Source organism: Macrobrachium nipponense, chromosome 13 (genome assembly GCF_015104395.2).
Source record: "Macrobrachium nipponense isolate FS-2020 chromosome 13, ASM1510439v2, whole genome shotgun sequence".
Taxonomy (NCBI): Eukaryota; Metazoa; Arthropoda; class Malacostraca; order Decapoda; family Palaemonidae; genus Macrobrachium; species Macrobrachium nipponense.
The window spans coordinates 35610571-35628030 of record NC_087206.1 but is presented as its reverse complement, the minus strand read 5'-3'; the positions used below and the strand labels follow the sequence as shown (position 1 = coordinate 35628030).

The following is a 17460-nucleotide window of genomic DNA, read 5'->3' as shown; positions in this document are numbered from 1 at the left end:
AAGGTAACTAATTTGTAATTAAGTAATTGATTTTATCTTTAAGGTCATTCTTAAACATTTTGCTTATAGTACATGGGTCCAAATAATACAGGCCAGCGCTGAGGTTAAAATAACAATTGGAAGTAAGTTGTATAAGCGTGGATTCTGAAAGATTTTGTGAAAAGACATATTTTAACCTAGCCATTACGGAACTGCTAGTCCAATTTATCCTGTGACCATTTTCACTTACATGAACGAATATTACATTGGATCTTTGCCCAGTTTTGAAGGAATACGTATGTCTTAGGACCGTTTTTTATTGTCATTCCTTTTAGTGCGTTAATATACAAGAAAAAGTTGACCTTTAAAAATTTTAACAATGATTTTATGGTTTCAAAACCCACGAATACTTAAAACCCCTCTAAAAACGTTTAGAACCGACTATTTCAACAGTTAAAACACAAAAAACCCTATAAAAATACTTATACACTGAACCCCCATATTTGTAGGGGATGCATACCAGAACCAGACCCCCCACAAATAGCTAGAATTCACAAATACTTAGAACCCCCCTCTGAAAATGCTTACACTGCCAACGTGTCATCCCACATCAAGTATACCTTAAACCATTATTCTATTACTGTATTAATCTTTGAAATGATATTATTAACATCAATCCAAAGTCATCTTAAACATTTTACCATTAGTAATATATACATACAGCCAATAAGAGAGAGAGAGAGAGAGAGAGAGAGAGAGAGAGAGAGAGAGAGAGAGAGAGAGAGAGAGAGAGAGAGAGAGAGAGTTATCCATATTTGAAAGAGTGAAATGGAAAGGTTACAGTAGTATTTCTTTAAAATACTATCACATATGATTTTTGTAATTACAGTTATATATTATTATTATTATTTGAAAATATTAATAAACCTATTATACATACATGTACCATAAAAATCTCTCATCTCAGGAAAGAGAGAGAGAGAGAGAGAGAGAGAGAGAGAGAGAGAGAGAGAGAGAGAGAGAGAGAGAGAGAGAGAGAGAGAGAGAGAGAGAGAGAGATGAGAGAGAGACTCCCTCCGCTCCTGTCACATTATTTTATATATTTGACAGCTGTTGGTCCTCAGTTTGGTACCTGGAGTTCGAAAGAAAGATGCGTGAAGACTGGGATTTCCTTTATTCTTACATAAATTTTTAATTTATAAACGAAATCTTACTAATTCACTTTAGTATTTTCTTTAATGAATTGATATTATTGCTGTTTACATTAATATTGATATTTGAAAATTAGTAAATCATTTTTTTATCATGCAAAAAACATACATCTCTGTACGAGAGAGAGAGAGAGAAGAGAGAGAGAGAGAGAGAGAGAGTTATCCTTATTTTGAAAGAGTGAAAGGGAAAGATTATTGTAGTATTTCTGTGAAATACTATCACATGATTTTTGTAATTACAATTATTATTATTATTATTATTATCATTTGAAAATATTAATAAACATATTATACATACAGGATATCCTCTTGGAAAATCGCATTGTTGTCATACCAATGTAGGCGCTGGGGCATTCCCAGACAGGGCATTTGTATTGGTAGACAACGTTAGTTTTCTTGAGAGGGTCCTGCATCACGGGGGCTGGGTTGTTTTTCATAATCAAGCCACTAGTCTTCTTGCTTTTATAGTAAATGATCAATTTCACTTTTTTCGCAGGGTCCATGGGGGAGACGTTCCTTTCGATGATGTTACGAAGGGCTCGCTCGTCCTCTTTGTATTTCTTGTGAAATACTCCCTTGTAAAAGAGAGTGACGTCTTCAAGGGCGGCGGGGCGAGGCTCCTGCTGGTACTACTTATCGATGTTTCTGCGAATGGCTTCATACGAAACCCACGAACCTGGGCATGTGCCTGAATGGCGAGAGTGAGTGTCCAGAGAGATACAAACGCACTGCAATCAGCGCCTTCATCAAGAGAACTCTCTCACACTGCTCTTCGTGGAAGGACATGCACACTGAATTAGAACGTGTTGCCCAAGTTCTAATTAACAACGGGTATTCCAACCGGGACATCGAAAAAGCCATTCGCAGAAACATCGATAAGTGGTACCAGCAGGAGCCTCGCCCCGCCACCCTTGAAGACGTCACTCTCTTTTACAAGGGAGTATTTCACAAGAAATACAAAGAGGACGGCGAGCCCTTCGTAACATCATAGAAAGGAACGTCTCCCCCACAGACCCTGCGAAAAAAGTGAAATTGATCATTTACTATAAAAGCAAGAAGACTAGTGGCTTGATTATGAAAAACAACCCAGCCCCCGTGATGCAGGACCCTCTCAAGAAAACTAACGTTGTCTACCAATACAAATGCCCTGTCCGGGAATGCCCCGAGGCCTACATTGGTATGACAACGATGCAATTTTCCAAGAGGATATCCTGCCACGCTCAGGAAGGCGCCATCCATAACCATGCAAAAAACATCCACAATACCAGGATAACTCGGAAGGACATTATTCCTAATATTGGTATTATCGATAAGGCGGCAGACCACCGTCGCCTCCGCCTCTTAGAGGCCCTACACATCGGGAAGGAGATACCCAGCCTCAACACCACTCAAGAGACTTCACTCCTTCCGACGGTGGCACGTAGGGCGCCGCCTGCCGGCCGAACGGACCAATCAGGTGCCCCTGCCCAATACTACGCTCCCAGTCTCCAGCGTCCGCACGCGAAGAGCAGTGCGAGCTTCCACCACTGCAAGACGGCTTGACTCAGGGACTTAATCCTCTGTTCAGCCAATGAAAACGCAGCGCCCATCAGACAGAGCACCTGGGACACAATAAATACCGCCGAACGACCCCATTCCAATCAGATCAGTTCACGCTCACCTTTCCTTGAAGATGAACCGATGATGATACGGTTGGAAACGTTGGAATTCCATTACGCCCTTAGACTAAGATTTGTTAACCACTTTTGTTATCATAACAATAAATTAGTATTTTTAGAAAACATTTCTTTAACCAAGATATGAACATCGGCCAGCTATTAGCAAATATCAGCCCTGATGAGAAGAGAATAATAAGAATTGAAAAGACCATATATAAAATCAATTCCACTGATGCTGCCATCATCTTTAACAAAACATGTTTGAGAGAGGGTCTCCTACCTTCAAATAATAATAATAATAATAATAATAATAATAATAATAATAATAATAATAATAATAATTATAATAATAATATAAAATTCGTATGTGGTAGTATTTCAAAGAGATAAAAATAACCTTTCCATTTCACTTACATAAGGATAACTCCTCTCTCACTGAGATGAGAGAATTTTTATTTTTATTATTTATTTTTCAAATAATAATAATAATAATATATCTATAATTTCAAATGAAAATTCTTTCCTTCGTTTTTCTCTGTATCCATTTCCCTACCTTCTCTCAACTCCAGAGAAGCTCGAGCTCAGGAAGCTGTCAAATATGTCAAGTAATGTGACAAGTGAGGGGAACAGTGCCACACAATGGTCAACGATTTTAATGGGTTTTATGCAATTTCTCTCTCTCTCTCTCTCTCTCTCTCTCTCTCTCTCTCTCTCTCTCTCTCTCTCTCTCTCTCTCTCTCTCTCTCTGAGATGAGATCATTTTATGGTACATGTATGTAATAAGTTTATTATTAATATTTTCCAATAATAATACTATAATATGTATAATAATAATACTATAACTGTAATTACAAAATTCATATGTATTTTTAAGTACAATAATCTTTCCATTTTACTATTTTAAATACTGTAAGGACAGTTCTCTCTCTCTCTCCACAAGATATGTCATGGTGGTAACTCTCTCTCTCTCTCTCTCTCTCTCTCTCTCTCTCTCTCTCTCTCTCTCTCTCTCTCTCTCTCTCTCTGCTGCAAGTGTTAGAAGTACATATGTATGTATGTATATACCTTTAAGGGTATTAATGTTTATGATTACTTTGAAATTATATTAATACAATCTCTAAGATTATTACAGTAATATGATAATAATTTAAGGTAAATCTGATGTAGGATGTTACATAAATGTATACATTTGGTATTTCTATTTCTTCCTCTCTCTCTCTCTCTCTCAGCAAAAGAATTGATAGACAGACAAATAGATACTTTTTCAGCCCTCTTTCTCTCTTCTCTGGAAAAGATATATGTATTTATGGGAGGGGAAGAAGTGTTGCCTATAGAAGTTCATTTCAATCTTTTGATATCATAAAGAGTTAATTTCTCTCTCTCTTTATCTCTCTGTTATTGGCTGTTTATATATTTCTAATGGTAAAACATTTCAGATGACTTTGAAATGATATTAATAATACCAGTTCAATGGTATAGTTGATGTAGGATGATACATTAAGTATACATTTGGTATTTGAACTTTCAAGATAGGCAGATATAAGCATTTTGAGGGGGGGAGTTCTAACTATTTCGCAGGTTCATGCTATTCACAGAGGAGTGTCTGGTACCCATCCCCCTTCAATACGGGGGGACACTATAGTATATATATATATATATATATATAATATATATATATAGTATATCTATATATATATATATATATATTTTTTATATATAATCTACATAATATATATAAAAACATACATACATACATATATATATATATATATATATATATATATATATATATATATATATATATATTTCTGGGCTCAGTTCGTGTCGCCCTGTGAAATAATCCTTAAGTTCATTATTTCTAAGGTAAATAACCTAATAAATACCAGAGAAAAAATAAATTCAAGAAGATGTCAGTATAACTGACTCGCTCACTCTATAAAAGAAGTGTCGGTATGGTAACAGGGCGAGTGAGACCACTACCACGAGCCTCCTTTGCCCCATTTTAGAAACTTCCCACATCAAAATCCCCCACCTGAGAGAGCCGATCCAAAGGTGAATGCGTCTGCTACTACTACCAATACCCACGCCACGTGGGCTGCAGCGCCTCTAGTGGTCATCCTTTTCTATTAGCTCGTTTGCGACGCACGTGAAATTTTTCCTCTGTGTTGTTCTCATTCTCTTGGATTTATTATTCATCATGGAACGTTCAGCTATTGCCGCAGCTAAGTTAAGTACCCGAAAGGTTTAGATTTTGTATTTTTGTCTTCCAGGGACCAGTAATTTCCATTTTTTAGGTTATATACGGTCACCCGGTTGACTCGTGGCGGCCATGGGCCCGCCTCGTGTTTGCTAAGATTTCCCAGTCCTCCATACTGGGACATCTTTTCTTTTCCTTTCATGGGTTCTTATCACGTGTTACTCTATTTATTTGCATCGTATTATAGGATTTAGGAATTCACAGCCCATACCTTTTGATATCTCTCTGGTTTAGGTATTTAGGGCTACAGTGTTTTTTCCCTAGTCCAGCATCCCAGCTTTTGCTCTTCATCGGCTACGGCTGGCTTCGAGTTGTCGACTGTTCTTCGGAACGGTTTGTCTTCTCCTGGACTTCTTTCTCTCTCACTCGTGTGTTCCTTCCATCCTTTTACGATGTGTGTGTTTATTTATTAATGATTATTATCTAGTGTTTATTTTTTTATTTTTTTATTTTTTTTCTGTGTTAGGCTAGCTGTTAGGGCGTCCAGTACCTCGGCACTTCTATTACTTTTACTTGTTCATTCACCCTTGGTACAGTTGGGTTCATGTGGTCACTTGTCTAGTGGTTGTGCTGTGTATCACCTCTTGGTCCACCTTTGATCATGTGTTCCTCTGGGCGCCCTACCCAGTTCCCTTCCCCCCCTCCGCACGGTAAGGGGGGGGTCTGGCCGGGCTCACTACGGTTGTCATAACAACCGCGTGAGCGCCTCCCTCCCTCTCTCTCTCGAGGGGGCTCCTGAGAGGTCCGGACAGCTGGGAGACTGGGGGACCACTTATTCGCCTCAGGCTCTGGGGAGCTCCGGCGTGGAAGGGGGTTGGGGTTGGCCATCCCTCCCTCCGACCGCTTCGGTCCTCTCCGGCGTGTCCCGCTCGCTCTTCCTCCCCCTCCCCCCCTTCACTCTATCCCACCACCAACGGACGGAGCCCCTGCTCATTAGCCGGGGGCCCCTTCGGTTGTTGGGGGTAAAGAGCTGGCTTCGCCAGCCACCGGAGTGGGATTTACCCAGTGGTCCTAGAAGCTTGCCTACTACTACCTTCTTTCCGCTACCGGAGGGGCGCTTGCTTCCTTACCCGAGCACTCCTCTAGTAGTCGGAAGGGAGGCATGTCTTACTACCTGTATGGAGTATACATGCTCCTTTTGTATCTTTGTTAGTTTAATCTTGACAACCTCCTCCGTTCTCCGTCGTGGTTCTTCTCTCTATCCTCGCTAGGGTTGTATTATCCTTCTGGTTGATTCTTTTCTCCGTCCCCGGTGTACACCGGAGACTGCAACCAGAACACCCTAGCTCCCACACATATTTCGGTGGAGGACTAGTTTTAAAATAACTTATATGCTCCGGCATGCAACGGAGTACGTATATAGACTGTAAGTGTGTAACACCGATACTCATGTATCTTTCCACTTACAGGCTCCCAACTGCCAGGAACTGGGCTGTAATGCGGTTCTTCAGGACCCCTGTGGCCACGAGGTGTGCAGGACCCACGCCCCGTGCGCCACCATCCATGGCGACCTGATCGTCTGGCACCACGAGGCATGCACCATATGTTATGACCTCGTGAGTCAGTTTTTGGACGGAGTAAGTAGATATCTAGATAGTTACTTCCTCCATCATATATGTTCAATATATTTTAGTTTTAAGTCTTGGTTATAAGCTTCGTTCTTAACCTAGAGCTCCGCCATAAAGGACTACATTGGTCCTCTCTTTCAGGCTGCTGCTGTGAAGGAGGTCGCCCTAGCGACCCTGAAAGCATGGGTGGGCAGCTTCGGCAGGAACGCCGCCAAAGGACAGCCCTATATTCTGGACAAGAAGTTGGCTGTCCAGATCTTCCCCGGAGGGAAGGCAACGGGTTACGTAGACCCCGCCACAGCAGCCCCGGCGATAGCCTCGATCCAACGGCAGGTGCAGCAAGCCTTCGTCAGCGTGTTGGGCCAGGACATTGTGCCGGACGTCGCCACCCTAGATATAAACGTAGAGCCAATGACGGTAGGTGCGGAGGACTTGTTAGTCGAGGTAGGTGCTTCGGGCGCTCAAGGGCTTCCCTTGGGCGCACCTGGATCTTCTTCCCCTGTTCCTTCCTCCTCCTCTTTCCAAGGCTTTACGGGATCTGAGATCCCTACTCCTACGCCTGCTGTTTCTGTGCCCCCTAAGGTAAAGGGACACAGAGAACAGAAGACCCTCCAGAAGACGACACCCAAAAAGATGTCGTCTTCCTCCTCACGCAAGTCTTCGGCTTCCTACTCCGGAGCAGTGAAGGGTAAATCAGAACCTTCACACTCGAGAGGGTCTAGAAGCAAAGCTTCTAAGGAGAAGGTCTGCGCTCCAGCCGAGCCAGCACCCTCCCCTGTTGCTGCCGGAACTCCCCTGGTGACTTCTGCCGGGATCACAGCATCTAGTGCCTTTGACCCCGCTACCTTTTCGGCAGGAGTTCTACAACAAGTAGGAGAAATGGTTGGATCGCTTGGTACGAGATTTGAGCAAATGTTTGCTCAACTCTCCGATAGCATCAACCAATCAGGTCAGTCCATCCAGGACCTCTCTAATCATGTACTGGATCACGATAACCGCTTTGCTGGCCTGAACCAGGCTCCTCAGGCCAACTTCCTGGTGGTAGGTTCTGGTCTGGCCCAGTTACCTGCTTATGACTCTCTGCCAGCATTTTTTATGAACAATTTCATATATGGACAAAGCCCGAAAAGCCACTGAATCCATCTGAATCCCCAGATACACGATGGACTGTGTTGGGGTCAGATGGGACTTTTCGTAATTGATCAGGAGGCCTAAGGATTTCACCAACAGTAACGTAGTCTGAAGGTCCTCCAGACACCTTGCTCTAGATGACGACTGTATGAGACAGTCGTCCAGGTAGAGGGAGAGTCGTATCTTCGAGAGGTGAAGCCACTTTGCCACGTTCCGCATGAGAAGAGTGAAAATCATGGAAGCTGTGCTCAGTCCGAAGCATAGAGCTCTGAACTGGAAGACCCTGTCCTCTTAAAATGAACCTGAGGAACTTCCTGGACCGGGGATGGATGGGGACATGGAAGTAAGCGTCTTGGAGATCCAATGACACCATCCAGTCCCCTGGTCTCAAGGCCCCCAGGACCGACTGTGATGTTTCCATTTTGAAACTTTCTTTCTTCACAAAAAGGTTCAGTCTGCTGACATCTAGGACAGGCCTCCATCCCCCAGAATGCTTCAGAACCAGGAATAACCTGTTGTAGAAGCCTGGGGAATCTGTCAAGAGCACTCGTTCTACGGCTCTTTTCTCGATCATCTGATCTAATAAATCGAGAAGAATCTGTTGCTTCTGTGGTTGATAAGATGGTGACAGGTCTATAGGCTTCGTGCTCAATGGAGGTATGGAGAGAAAGGGAATTTTGTATCCCTTCTCTATAATCTCGAGGGACCAGGCGTCTGTCCATCTTGCTCTCCAAGCCTCTGCGAAGAGAGAAAGTCTCCCTCCCACCGGTGCCTGAAGGGCAAGGTCGTCATTTCTTCCCCCTGGGTTTTGCGGGGGTTCTGCCTCTAGCAAAGCCCCTTCCTCGAGTAGAAGCTCTTGATGGTGCTCTGCCACGAAAGGGCTTAAAATTCTTCTTCGGTACTTGAGTTACTCGAGAAGAGGATTGCGGCGCAGGAAGTCTATATGATTGAGACAGCAAATCCTGTGTCGCTTTCTCCTTCAGGTTCACAGATAAATCCTTTACCATGTCCTTGATCTTGACGGGTCGAAGGTTCTTTAGCTGAGCAAGAAGCCTTTACACTTTGAGGCTCTGTTCGTAAAGGAGAGCCTCTATCCGCTGGAGGAATAGACGAGACAATGCGCGAATGTTTCGCTGTTGTCCTTGAAACCTTGAAACTCTCTTGTAAAGACTTGTCTCTCAAAGCAATCAGAGGCAAAGGTTCTTCAAAAGCCTCCTTGCGGGGTTCCTGTCGAGCTCCTCGCAGTGGAGTACGTCTATCTTTCTGAACGGGAGAGAAGTCCGATCTAGGTTGAAAATCCCGATTAGTCGGGCGTCTAGCGTCATCCCGAGTGCCCTTGCTAAGGGAGTGAGACTTAGGACTCGCAGGAAGTCGTGCGTCCTTCAATGAAAGCTTTCGATCCCACTGCGCTTTATTGTCTATAAGACGTTTATCCAGTAAAGAAGCGTCCTGAAGCGGGGCTTGCTCTAATGGACGTCGAGCGTCTTTAAAACTTCGCTTAGGACGCTTAACTTGCATCGGGGCGTCCTCTCGAGCGTCCTGGTGAGTCTTACGACCTCCTTTCGAGAGTCGAGAGTTCTCATACTCTAAACCACGAGCCTCCCGTCGATATTTATACAATACTCTCTTTCTTGAGGGGTAAGATCAGAAACATAGTCTAAACATTGTTTTCTTTGAAGGGAAGGAATCCTAGAGCCTTTTCGAACGTCCTGATACTTCTGACGTTGGTAGGCTCTCTCATGATAGAAGCGTCGAGTTGGTGCAGAAGTCTGGCGAACGTCATCACGAAGCTTCTCTTGAAAGTTCTCAACCTCCTTACAAAAGCGAGGGCCGCCTGTGCGACATCTAACGCTTCTGTCCCCCCCCCCGCTTCTGGAAACTCTCTCTCCGGAAGCACTTGCGTGCTCTCAGTTGAGTCTGAAGAATCCAGAAGAGGACGACGAAGGGGAGGCTGAGGAACGAGGCGAAGCTGACAAGGGTTGCTTCGATCTTTTAACAGGAAGCCAAAGATCCTTTCTACGCTGTTGGGGCTCCTCTTCTCTCCTTGCGAAGAAAGACGACAATTGTTGACGCAACTGCACACGAGTCTCATTAGATGGTGAAGTTCCGCGTACAGGAGAAGGACTCATCATATGCGAAGAAGGGCGAATGGAAGCCCTCTTCTTCCTCTGAACTCTAGGGCGACGATAGTTCTCGAAAGCGTCCTCATCAGAGGACGTCCTGCATCTCTTCTTAGGAGTCAAGTCTTCGAAGCGTTCGGGTGATGATGAAACAACAGGACGAGAAGTAGGACGTGAAGCGTCCCCTTCCTTAAAACCTCTCCTAAGAGGACGAGAAAGACGCTGGCCGCCTGTGCGACATCTAATGTCAATCTCGTTCTCCTCGTGAGAGGCCCTCTGAGAGCTCCATCCCCGGTAAGGAGAGGACGCCTCGGAGGACGAAAAGCACTCCTTCAATATCCGAGCTCGTTCACACGCTTCGGCAGCCTGGGAAGCGTCCACAGGATCTGCTGAAGGGACGTCAGACCGGTGGGAATTTCCCGTAGCCCCCCTTCGGTTTTCGACATGTCCATTCCCTGAGTCCTGGGAGTCCGACAGAGGTCTATTCCTAGAGGCACTATGGGACCGATCTGACGCCCCCTCCACTACACTAGGGGCACTAATGTTTTCACTACACTTCACTGTGGTATTCAATGCACGCACTTTCGATTCTAGTGCACGAATCAACTCCATGATGGAAGAAAGGGCAATACTTTCCGAAGGTATAACTTCATTGCCCGAAGGCAAATACACAGGGTTAGGTGTAACAACCTCTACAGGTGGGTTAGAATGCAAATTACTACCCTGACTCTTTACAGAAGCACTTCTGGAGGAAGATCTTATGATTCTATCCCTTTCAAGCTTACGAACATACGAATCATAAGTCTTCCATTCATTTTCAGTCAATCTTTCACACTCTTTACACCTATCATTCATCAAACAAATATGATCTCTACATTTCGTGCATACTGTATGAGGATCCACCGAAGCCTTCGGTAGCCTAACTTTACACTTTAGCACGCTACACACTAAAACTAGTTGAACTAGATCCAGACATATTGGAGAAATCCAAAACCAAATCCAATGAAAAACCACAATCGCGTATGCCAATCCACCAAGCAAATTTCAAAAAACCAAGAGACAATCAAATACTCAAGTGAACAAAGAGTTTATCCAAAATCCTAGGCGGAGGTACTGGAAACAGTTGTTTACAGCACCGACGACAGAGAAAATCTGAATAGAAAATGGGAATGGTTCCTGACACCCGCCTCCCAGCGGCGGGAATGGGTACTAACCACCTGGCCGACCACTGCGTGTGCCGGGAGTTTTGAAATTCTGTCGGACTTCGGAGAATACAGCTATATATATATATATATATATCTGAAAGGTAAGTGTCATGAACAAATTATGAGTTACGGGAAGGACTTCATACATCAAAACAAAACTCCAAAGTTCCCAAGTTATTGCTGTATTACAGGCATACTATGTAATTTGACCAGACTACTGAGTAAAAAGTCAACTCATAAGACTGGTTCAAATGCTTTCTTATAAAAAATTATAAACAGTAACTCTCCATAATAATGTCCTGAGCATCCATATTTTATGTGCGAAACAACAATTTTCAGATGATGATGCCACTTTTAGACTGGTGTCATCCACCCTAAGGCTAGCCTCTCCCATCACAGGTTGCCTAAATAAGTAGGTATAATGAAGGGCTAGCATGAAAGTTTCTTGATCCAACTTCTGAATGGTACATAATGTCACAAGGGACAAGGGACAAGACTTCATGGCTTGACCCTCTCATATATTGCCACAATTTTTGAACTTGTGTATATGTACTAGTTATCTAATGAATTGCAACTTTAAAAAGTGAAACTGCACAAACTGAAAATGTTATGGACAAAAAATTTCTTTCTATGTCCAAGGCACAACACTGTCAAATTAGATTGGTGATACTGAATTTCTGTGAACAACCTGAAATGAGAATTCTCTCCAAGAGAAGTGAAAAGTAACCCAAACACTGTGAAGCTGAATGCTTAATTGTTGCTTCATAAACTACATGTCCTTGGATGGGAGAAGAGAGATAATATGCATATACTATTCTGGAAGCAGTAACCTTGATTACTGAGATTCCCATTTAGTTAAGCTCTCAAGACAGTTAAGTAAAAAAGAACAAGAAAAAATATTCAAGATAAACATTAAGGACAATCACTGAAGTGAGGGATGAAGAAGACTGCTACTACATGAAAAACTGTTGGATTATGCTTTAAAAAAAGATGGAATAGCACAGGATTATTCATTAACAGATGAAAATTGTATACAATTCACAACCTGAGAAAGTTAAGACAGTAAATGACTTACTATGGACTGTAGTGAGTGTCAGTGAAGTTTACTAACATTACCAATATGGTAATGGCTACTGCATTGACATCTTAAGGTTTATATAGAGAAAAAAAAGTTTTCTATATGTGGGGAATACTGTATCAATATTGACTGTAATTAGCAAGTGCAATGAAGTGGGAATCATGTAGGAGGCTCACTGACCTTCACTTGTTTAGAGACAGCATGACTGATGGATGCACTTAGCACACAAGAACAGCAGTCATGTAACTTTTCAATTTTAAAACCTTAGCCTTAACTTTCTACTTGTAGTTGAAGGAAATGTGCACATTTCTTCTAGCCTCAATTTCATTATTGAGGTAAGTATCTGAAACCATCAATTTACTATCATTATGCAATAGTTAAATGAGACCACTGAATCATATTTCTACTCATGGAGCTGGCTAGAAAATTTTGTTCTCAAGTAATGAGAAAACTGTAGCAAAGCAAAGGAAATCAGACAGCTAAGGCAGAAAAAACAAAATGGGATGGCTGAAATGCTGCTCCAAAAATACTTATGCATAGCCTACTGTGTGCTGTGATATCCCACTACAGGAGAAACCTCTAGGTACAAAATTCTAACAAATACAATTTTGCAATAAGCATCTTACCTTCTTGCCAACACGGTAATTAAAACAGATAGCAAGGCAAGGCCACCCCACCACATAAGCAAAGACATTCTTATGCTGGAGGATGACATCACATCTAGAAGCCAAAGGGGGACCCACTTCCTTAATATTAAGGAGGACAATGCAGCTCCAAGTACTCCACTAATGCACAGGCTTGGTAAGAACATTCTTGGCGTTCTTAAGGCGGCTACCTTATGTATGACAAAAACATGGAGAGTGAGTACCAGAACTGCAATCTGAAATGGAAATACAACTTATGAAAGCATAAAATGCTTAAATATATTTCTATTCTATATATAATCATCAATGATTGTAATATCTGTAAATTACTCAAACCCTTACACTCTAGTCTACAGTGTCAAACTGTTAATCTTAACAAGAAATTCTCTCTGCAAGACAAAAAGTGTCAACTGGAGAGGGTTGGAAAAGAATGCACTCTACTTAATATATTACCGACACAACACAAGGTTGGTTAAAAAATTTCAAATTTTTTTGTGCTCATGCAAGTGACTAATGTCTCACCCTACATTACAAGAAACTGCGAAACAAAAATCATTTTAAAAAACCAAGATTTCTTTGCTTAACCCTTAAACGCCTATTGGACGTATGGACGTATTAAATGTCGACGAAAATCGTCTGTTGGGTGCTTAACCCCCTAACGCCGAAGGGGTATAATAAAAATCGTTCCTGTATGCTGAGGGGGTCTCGGAGTGAGCGCCGAAGTGGAAAAAATATTTTTTTAAAAAAATCACAGTGTGCTGAGTTTTCAAGGTTGAGAGTTCATTTTTGGCTCCTTTTTCTGTCAATGCCTTTAGTTTAGTATGCAACCATCAGAAATGAAAAAAATATCATTATCATATATAAATAATGTGATATATGATAGTGCAAAAACAAAATTTCATATATAATTGTATTCAAATAGCGCTGTGAGCAAAACGGTTAAAGCTAACGAGTTAAATTTTTTTAGTTGTATTTTACACTAAATTGTGATCATTTTGGTATATAACACATTGTAAAACGATCAAAGCAACACAGAGAAAATATTATCACAAAATGATGCATGAATTCGTAATGTGAGGACGTAAAAAAATGTTTTTTTTTCAAAATTCACCATAAATCTAAATATTATTCTAGAGACTTCCAATTTGTTTCAAAATGAAGATAAATGATTTAATATTACTATACTGTAAGAGTTTTAGCTTACAGTTGCAGTTTTCGACCATTTCGGACGAGTTAAAGTTGACCGAATGTCAAATTTTTTTATATATTTCTTTTATAAGCAAATATTTCGAAAATGAGAAAAGCTGCAACTTCAATTATTTTTTGTTCTATTCTACATAAAATTGCGCACATTATCATATATAAAACTCTATGAAACACCTAATATGAAACGGAGCAAATATTACGAGAATGCGACGTACGCATTATGGGAAGGAAAGTTTTTTTTTAAATTCACCATAATTCTAAATATTGTGCTAGGGACTTCGAATCTGTTTCAAAATGAAGATAAATGACTGAATATTACTAGACTGTAAGAGTTTTAGCTTACAATTGCGTTTTTCGACTATTTTGGTAGTCAAAGTTGACCGAACGTGTTTTTTTTTCTATTTATCGTGATTTATATGCAAATACTTCGAAAATGAGAAAAGCTACAACCTTCAATTATTTTTTGTTGTATTCTACATGAAATGCACACATTTTTATATATAAAACTTTATGTAACGGCTAATTTAAAATGGTGCAAACATTTCGACAATCGGACGAAAAAATTTCTGATTTTTTTTGGAAGAGTTACCGCGCAGACATAAGGAAAATGTTTTTTTTTTTCATAAATTCACCATAAATCGAAATATTGTGCTAGAGACGTTTAATTTGTTGCAAAATGAAGGTAAATGATTGAATATTACTAGAATATAAGAGTTTTAGCTTACAATTGCGTTTATCGACCATTTTGGTAGAGTCAAAGTTGACCGAAGGTTGAAATTTTGGCACTTATCGTTATTTATATGAAAATATTTCAAAACTGATAAAAGCTACAACCATGGATGGTTTTTAGTTGTATTGTACATGAAATTGCACACATTTCCATATATAATACTACATGTAACGGCTAATTTAAAAAGGTGCAAAACTTACGTCAAGTGACAAAATAATTTCTGAGATGTGTCACTGATACTTTTTAGTGCGAGATCAAAAAGAAATTCGCGCTTGCACGCCTGCGTAACGATTGTAAACAAAACAACGCTTTGATCCGTGAGCTCCCAGCATCCCCCAAGGCGCGTGATTCAAAAGTTTTTGGCTGGTAGGCCTATAAGTATTTTTCCACGAATTTTTAAAAAACTTTTTTTATTGACGTACCATACGTCCAATTGGCACCTGACAGACAATTTATGTTGACGTTTAATACGTCCAATCGGTGCTAAAGGGTTAATTGACGTATGATACGTCGACGCAAAAAAGTTTTTTTAAAATTCGCAGAAAAATAGTTAAAGTCTTACTTGGTGAAAACTTTTGAATCATGCACCTTGAGGGATGCTGGGAGTTCACGGATCAAGCTGTTGTTTTGTTTACAAGCGTTATGCAGGCGTGCATGCGTGAATTCCTTTCTTCTCACACTAAAAGGCATCAGACACACATCTCAGAAATTATTTCGTCACGTTGACATAATTTTTGCACCATTTTATATTAGCCATTACATAGAGTTTTATACATGAAAATGTGCGCAATTTCATCTAGAATACAACAAAAAAACAACCCATAGTTGTAGCTACTATCAATTTTGAAATATTTTCATATAAATACGATAAGTGCCAAAATTTCAACCTTCGGTCGATTTTGACTCTACCAAAATGGTCGAAAAACGCTATTGTAATCTAAAACCCTTATATTCTAGTAATATTCAATCCTTTACCTTCATTTTGCAACAAATTGGAAGTCTCAAGCACAATATTTAGATTTATGGTGTATTTTCGAAAAAAAACTTTCCTTACGTCCACACGGTAACTCTGCCAAAAAAATCAGAAATTCTTTCATCTGATTGTCGTAATGTTTGCACCATTTTATATTAGCCGTTACATAAAGTTTTATATATGAAAATATGCGCAATTTAATGTCGAATACAAAAAAAAAAAAACCATGGTTGTAGCTTTTATCAATTTTGAAATATTTTCATATAAATAACAATGTGCCAAAATTTCAACCTTCGGTCAACTTTGACTCGACCAAAATGGTAAAAAAACACAATTGTAAGCTAAAACTCTTACATTCTACTAATATTTAATCACTTACCTTTATTTTGCAACAAATTGGAAGTCTCTAGCACAATATTTTGATTTATGGTGAATTCTTGAAAAAAACTTTTTCCTTATGTCTGCTCGGTAACTGCCAAAAATATCAGAAATTCTTTCGTCAGATTGTCGTAATGTTTGCACCGTTTTATATTAGCCGTTACATAAAGTCTTATTTATGAAAATGTGTGCAATTTCATGTAGAATACAACAAAAAACAACCCATGGTTGTAGCTTTTATCACTTTTGAAATATATTCATATAAATAACGATAACTGCCAAAATATATATTGTTAAGATACATAAAAGTTTTTTTTTATACATACTTACCTGGCAGATATATACTTAGCTATAGACTCCGTCGTCCCGACAGAATTCAAACTCGCGGCACACGCTACCGGTAGGTCAGGTGATCCTACCATTCCCATTCCCCGCCGCTGGGTGGCGGAATCCCGACCCATGGTCCCGATTTTCCTTTAGCCAGCCAATTTTCTCTTACACCTGTCTCCTGAGGGGAGGCTGGGTGGGCCCTTAATCGTATATATCTGCCAGGTAAGTAGTATAAAACTTTATTGTATCTTAACAATATCATTTTTATACATGCAACTTACCAGGCAGATATATACTTAGCTGATTGACACCCTTGTGGAGGGCGAGAGACAGCTATATATATAAAAAAAAAAAATTCTAATAACGGGGGGAAACAACAATTGTTGAAGGATATCAATCCTTGGTTCTTACCTGTTTGGGCTGAAGACTTCATGATTACTGTCATTTAGTCTGCCTGCCTCAAGAGCTTCAGTGAGGTAAACCACCTATGACCGAACAGCCCTTCTGGATCATGTCAATGGGGGCTAGGCCCGCTTACGCGACAGAACCTGCGTGGATCGTACCAATGGGGTTTACCCGCTTACATGGCAGAGCCTGACCTGTATCTTATCAATGGGGGCTAGCCCTCTTACATGACAGAGCTTTAGGCTTTACATAATGCACAACGAGGAGACCAAAAGTTAATCCCGACCACCTGACCTTCCTAACCATGTTAAATCTAAGAACTGAAAAGGGTTCTTCCTATACCCTCTTTCAGTCAACCATGAAAACCAAACACCATACTGTTAAAATTACATAACCTAACTAATTAGGATTAACCTCAGCTCCTCCTCCCAGCACTAAATCCGCGGACACATATGCTCCCAGTGAAAAGCACTTCTCATAAGTAACTCTCACATCCCTTAGATAATGAGAGGCGAACACTGAGTTACACTTCCAATACGTGGATTCAATTAGATTTGAAAGGACCACGTTTTATGAAAAGCCATTGA

General features: G+C 40.7%; 1 protein-coding gene across 4 annotated transcripts in view; it reads right to left on the bottom strand.

Moving 5' to 3' along the window:
- Positions 1-17460, bottom strand: part of LOC135225738 (dolichol kinase-like) — a 403642-nt gene that overhangs the window by 47933 nt on the left and 338249 nt on the right. For all 4 annotated transcript variants that reach the window (XR_010317080.1, XM_064265131.1, XM_064265132.1 and 1 more), the window contains one exon: positions 12834-13087. Coding sequence is in view for 3 of the 4 variants with exons in the window: in XM_064265131.1 (XP_064121201.1) it covers positions 12834-13087 (254 nt within the window). In the remaining variant the exon portion in view is untranslated. The remainder of the gene's footprint in view (positions 1-12833; positions 13088-17460) is intronic.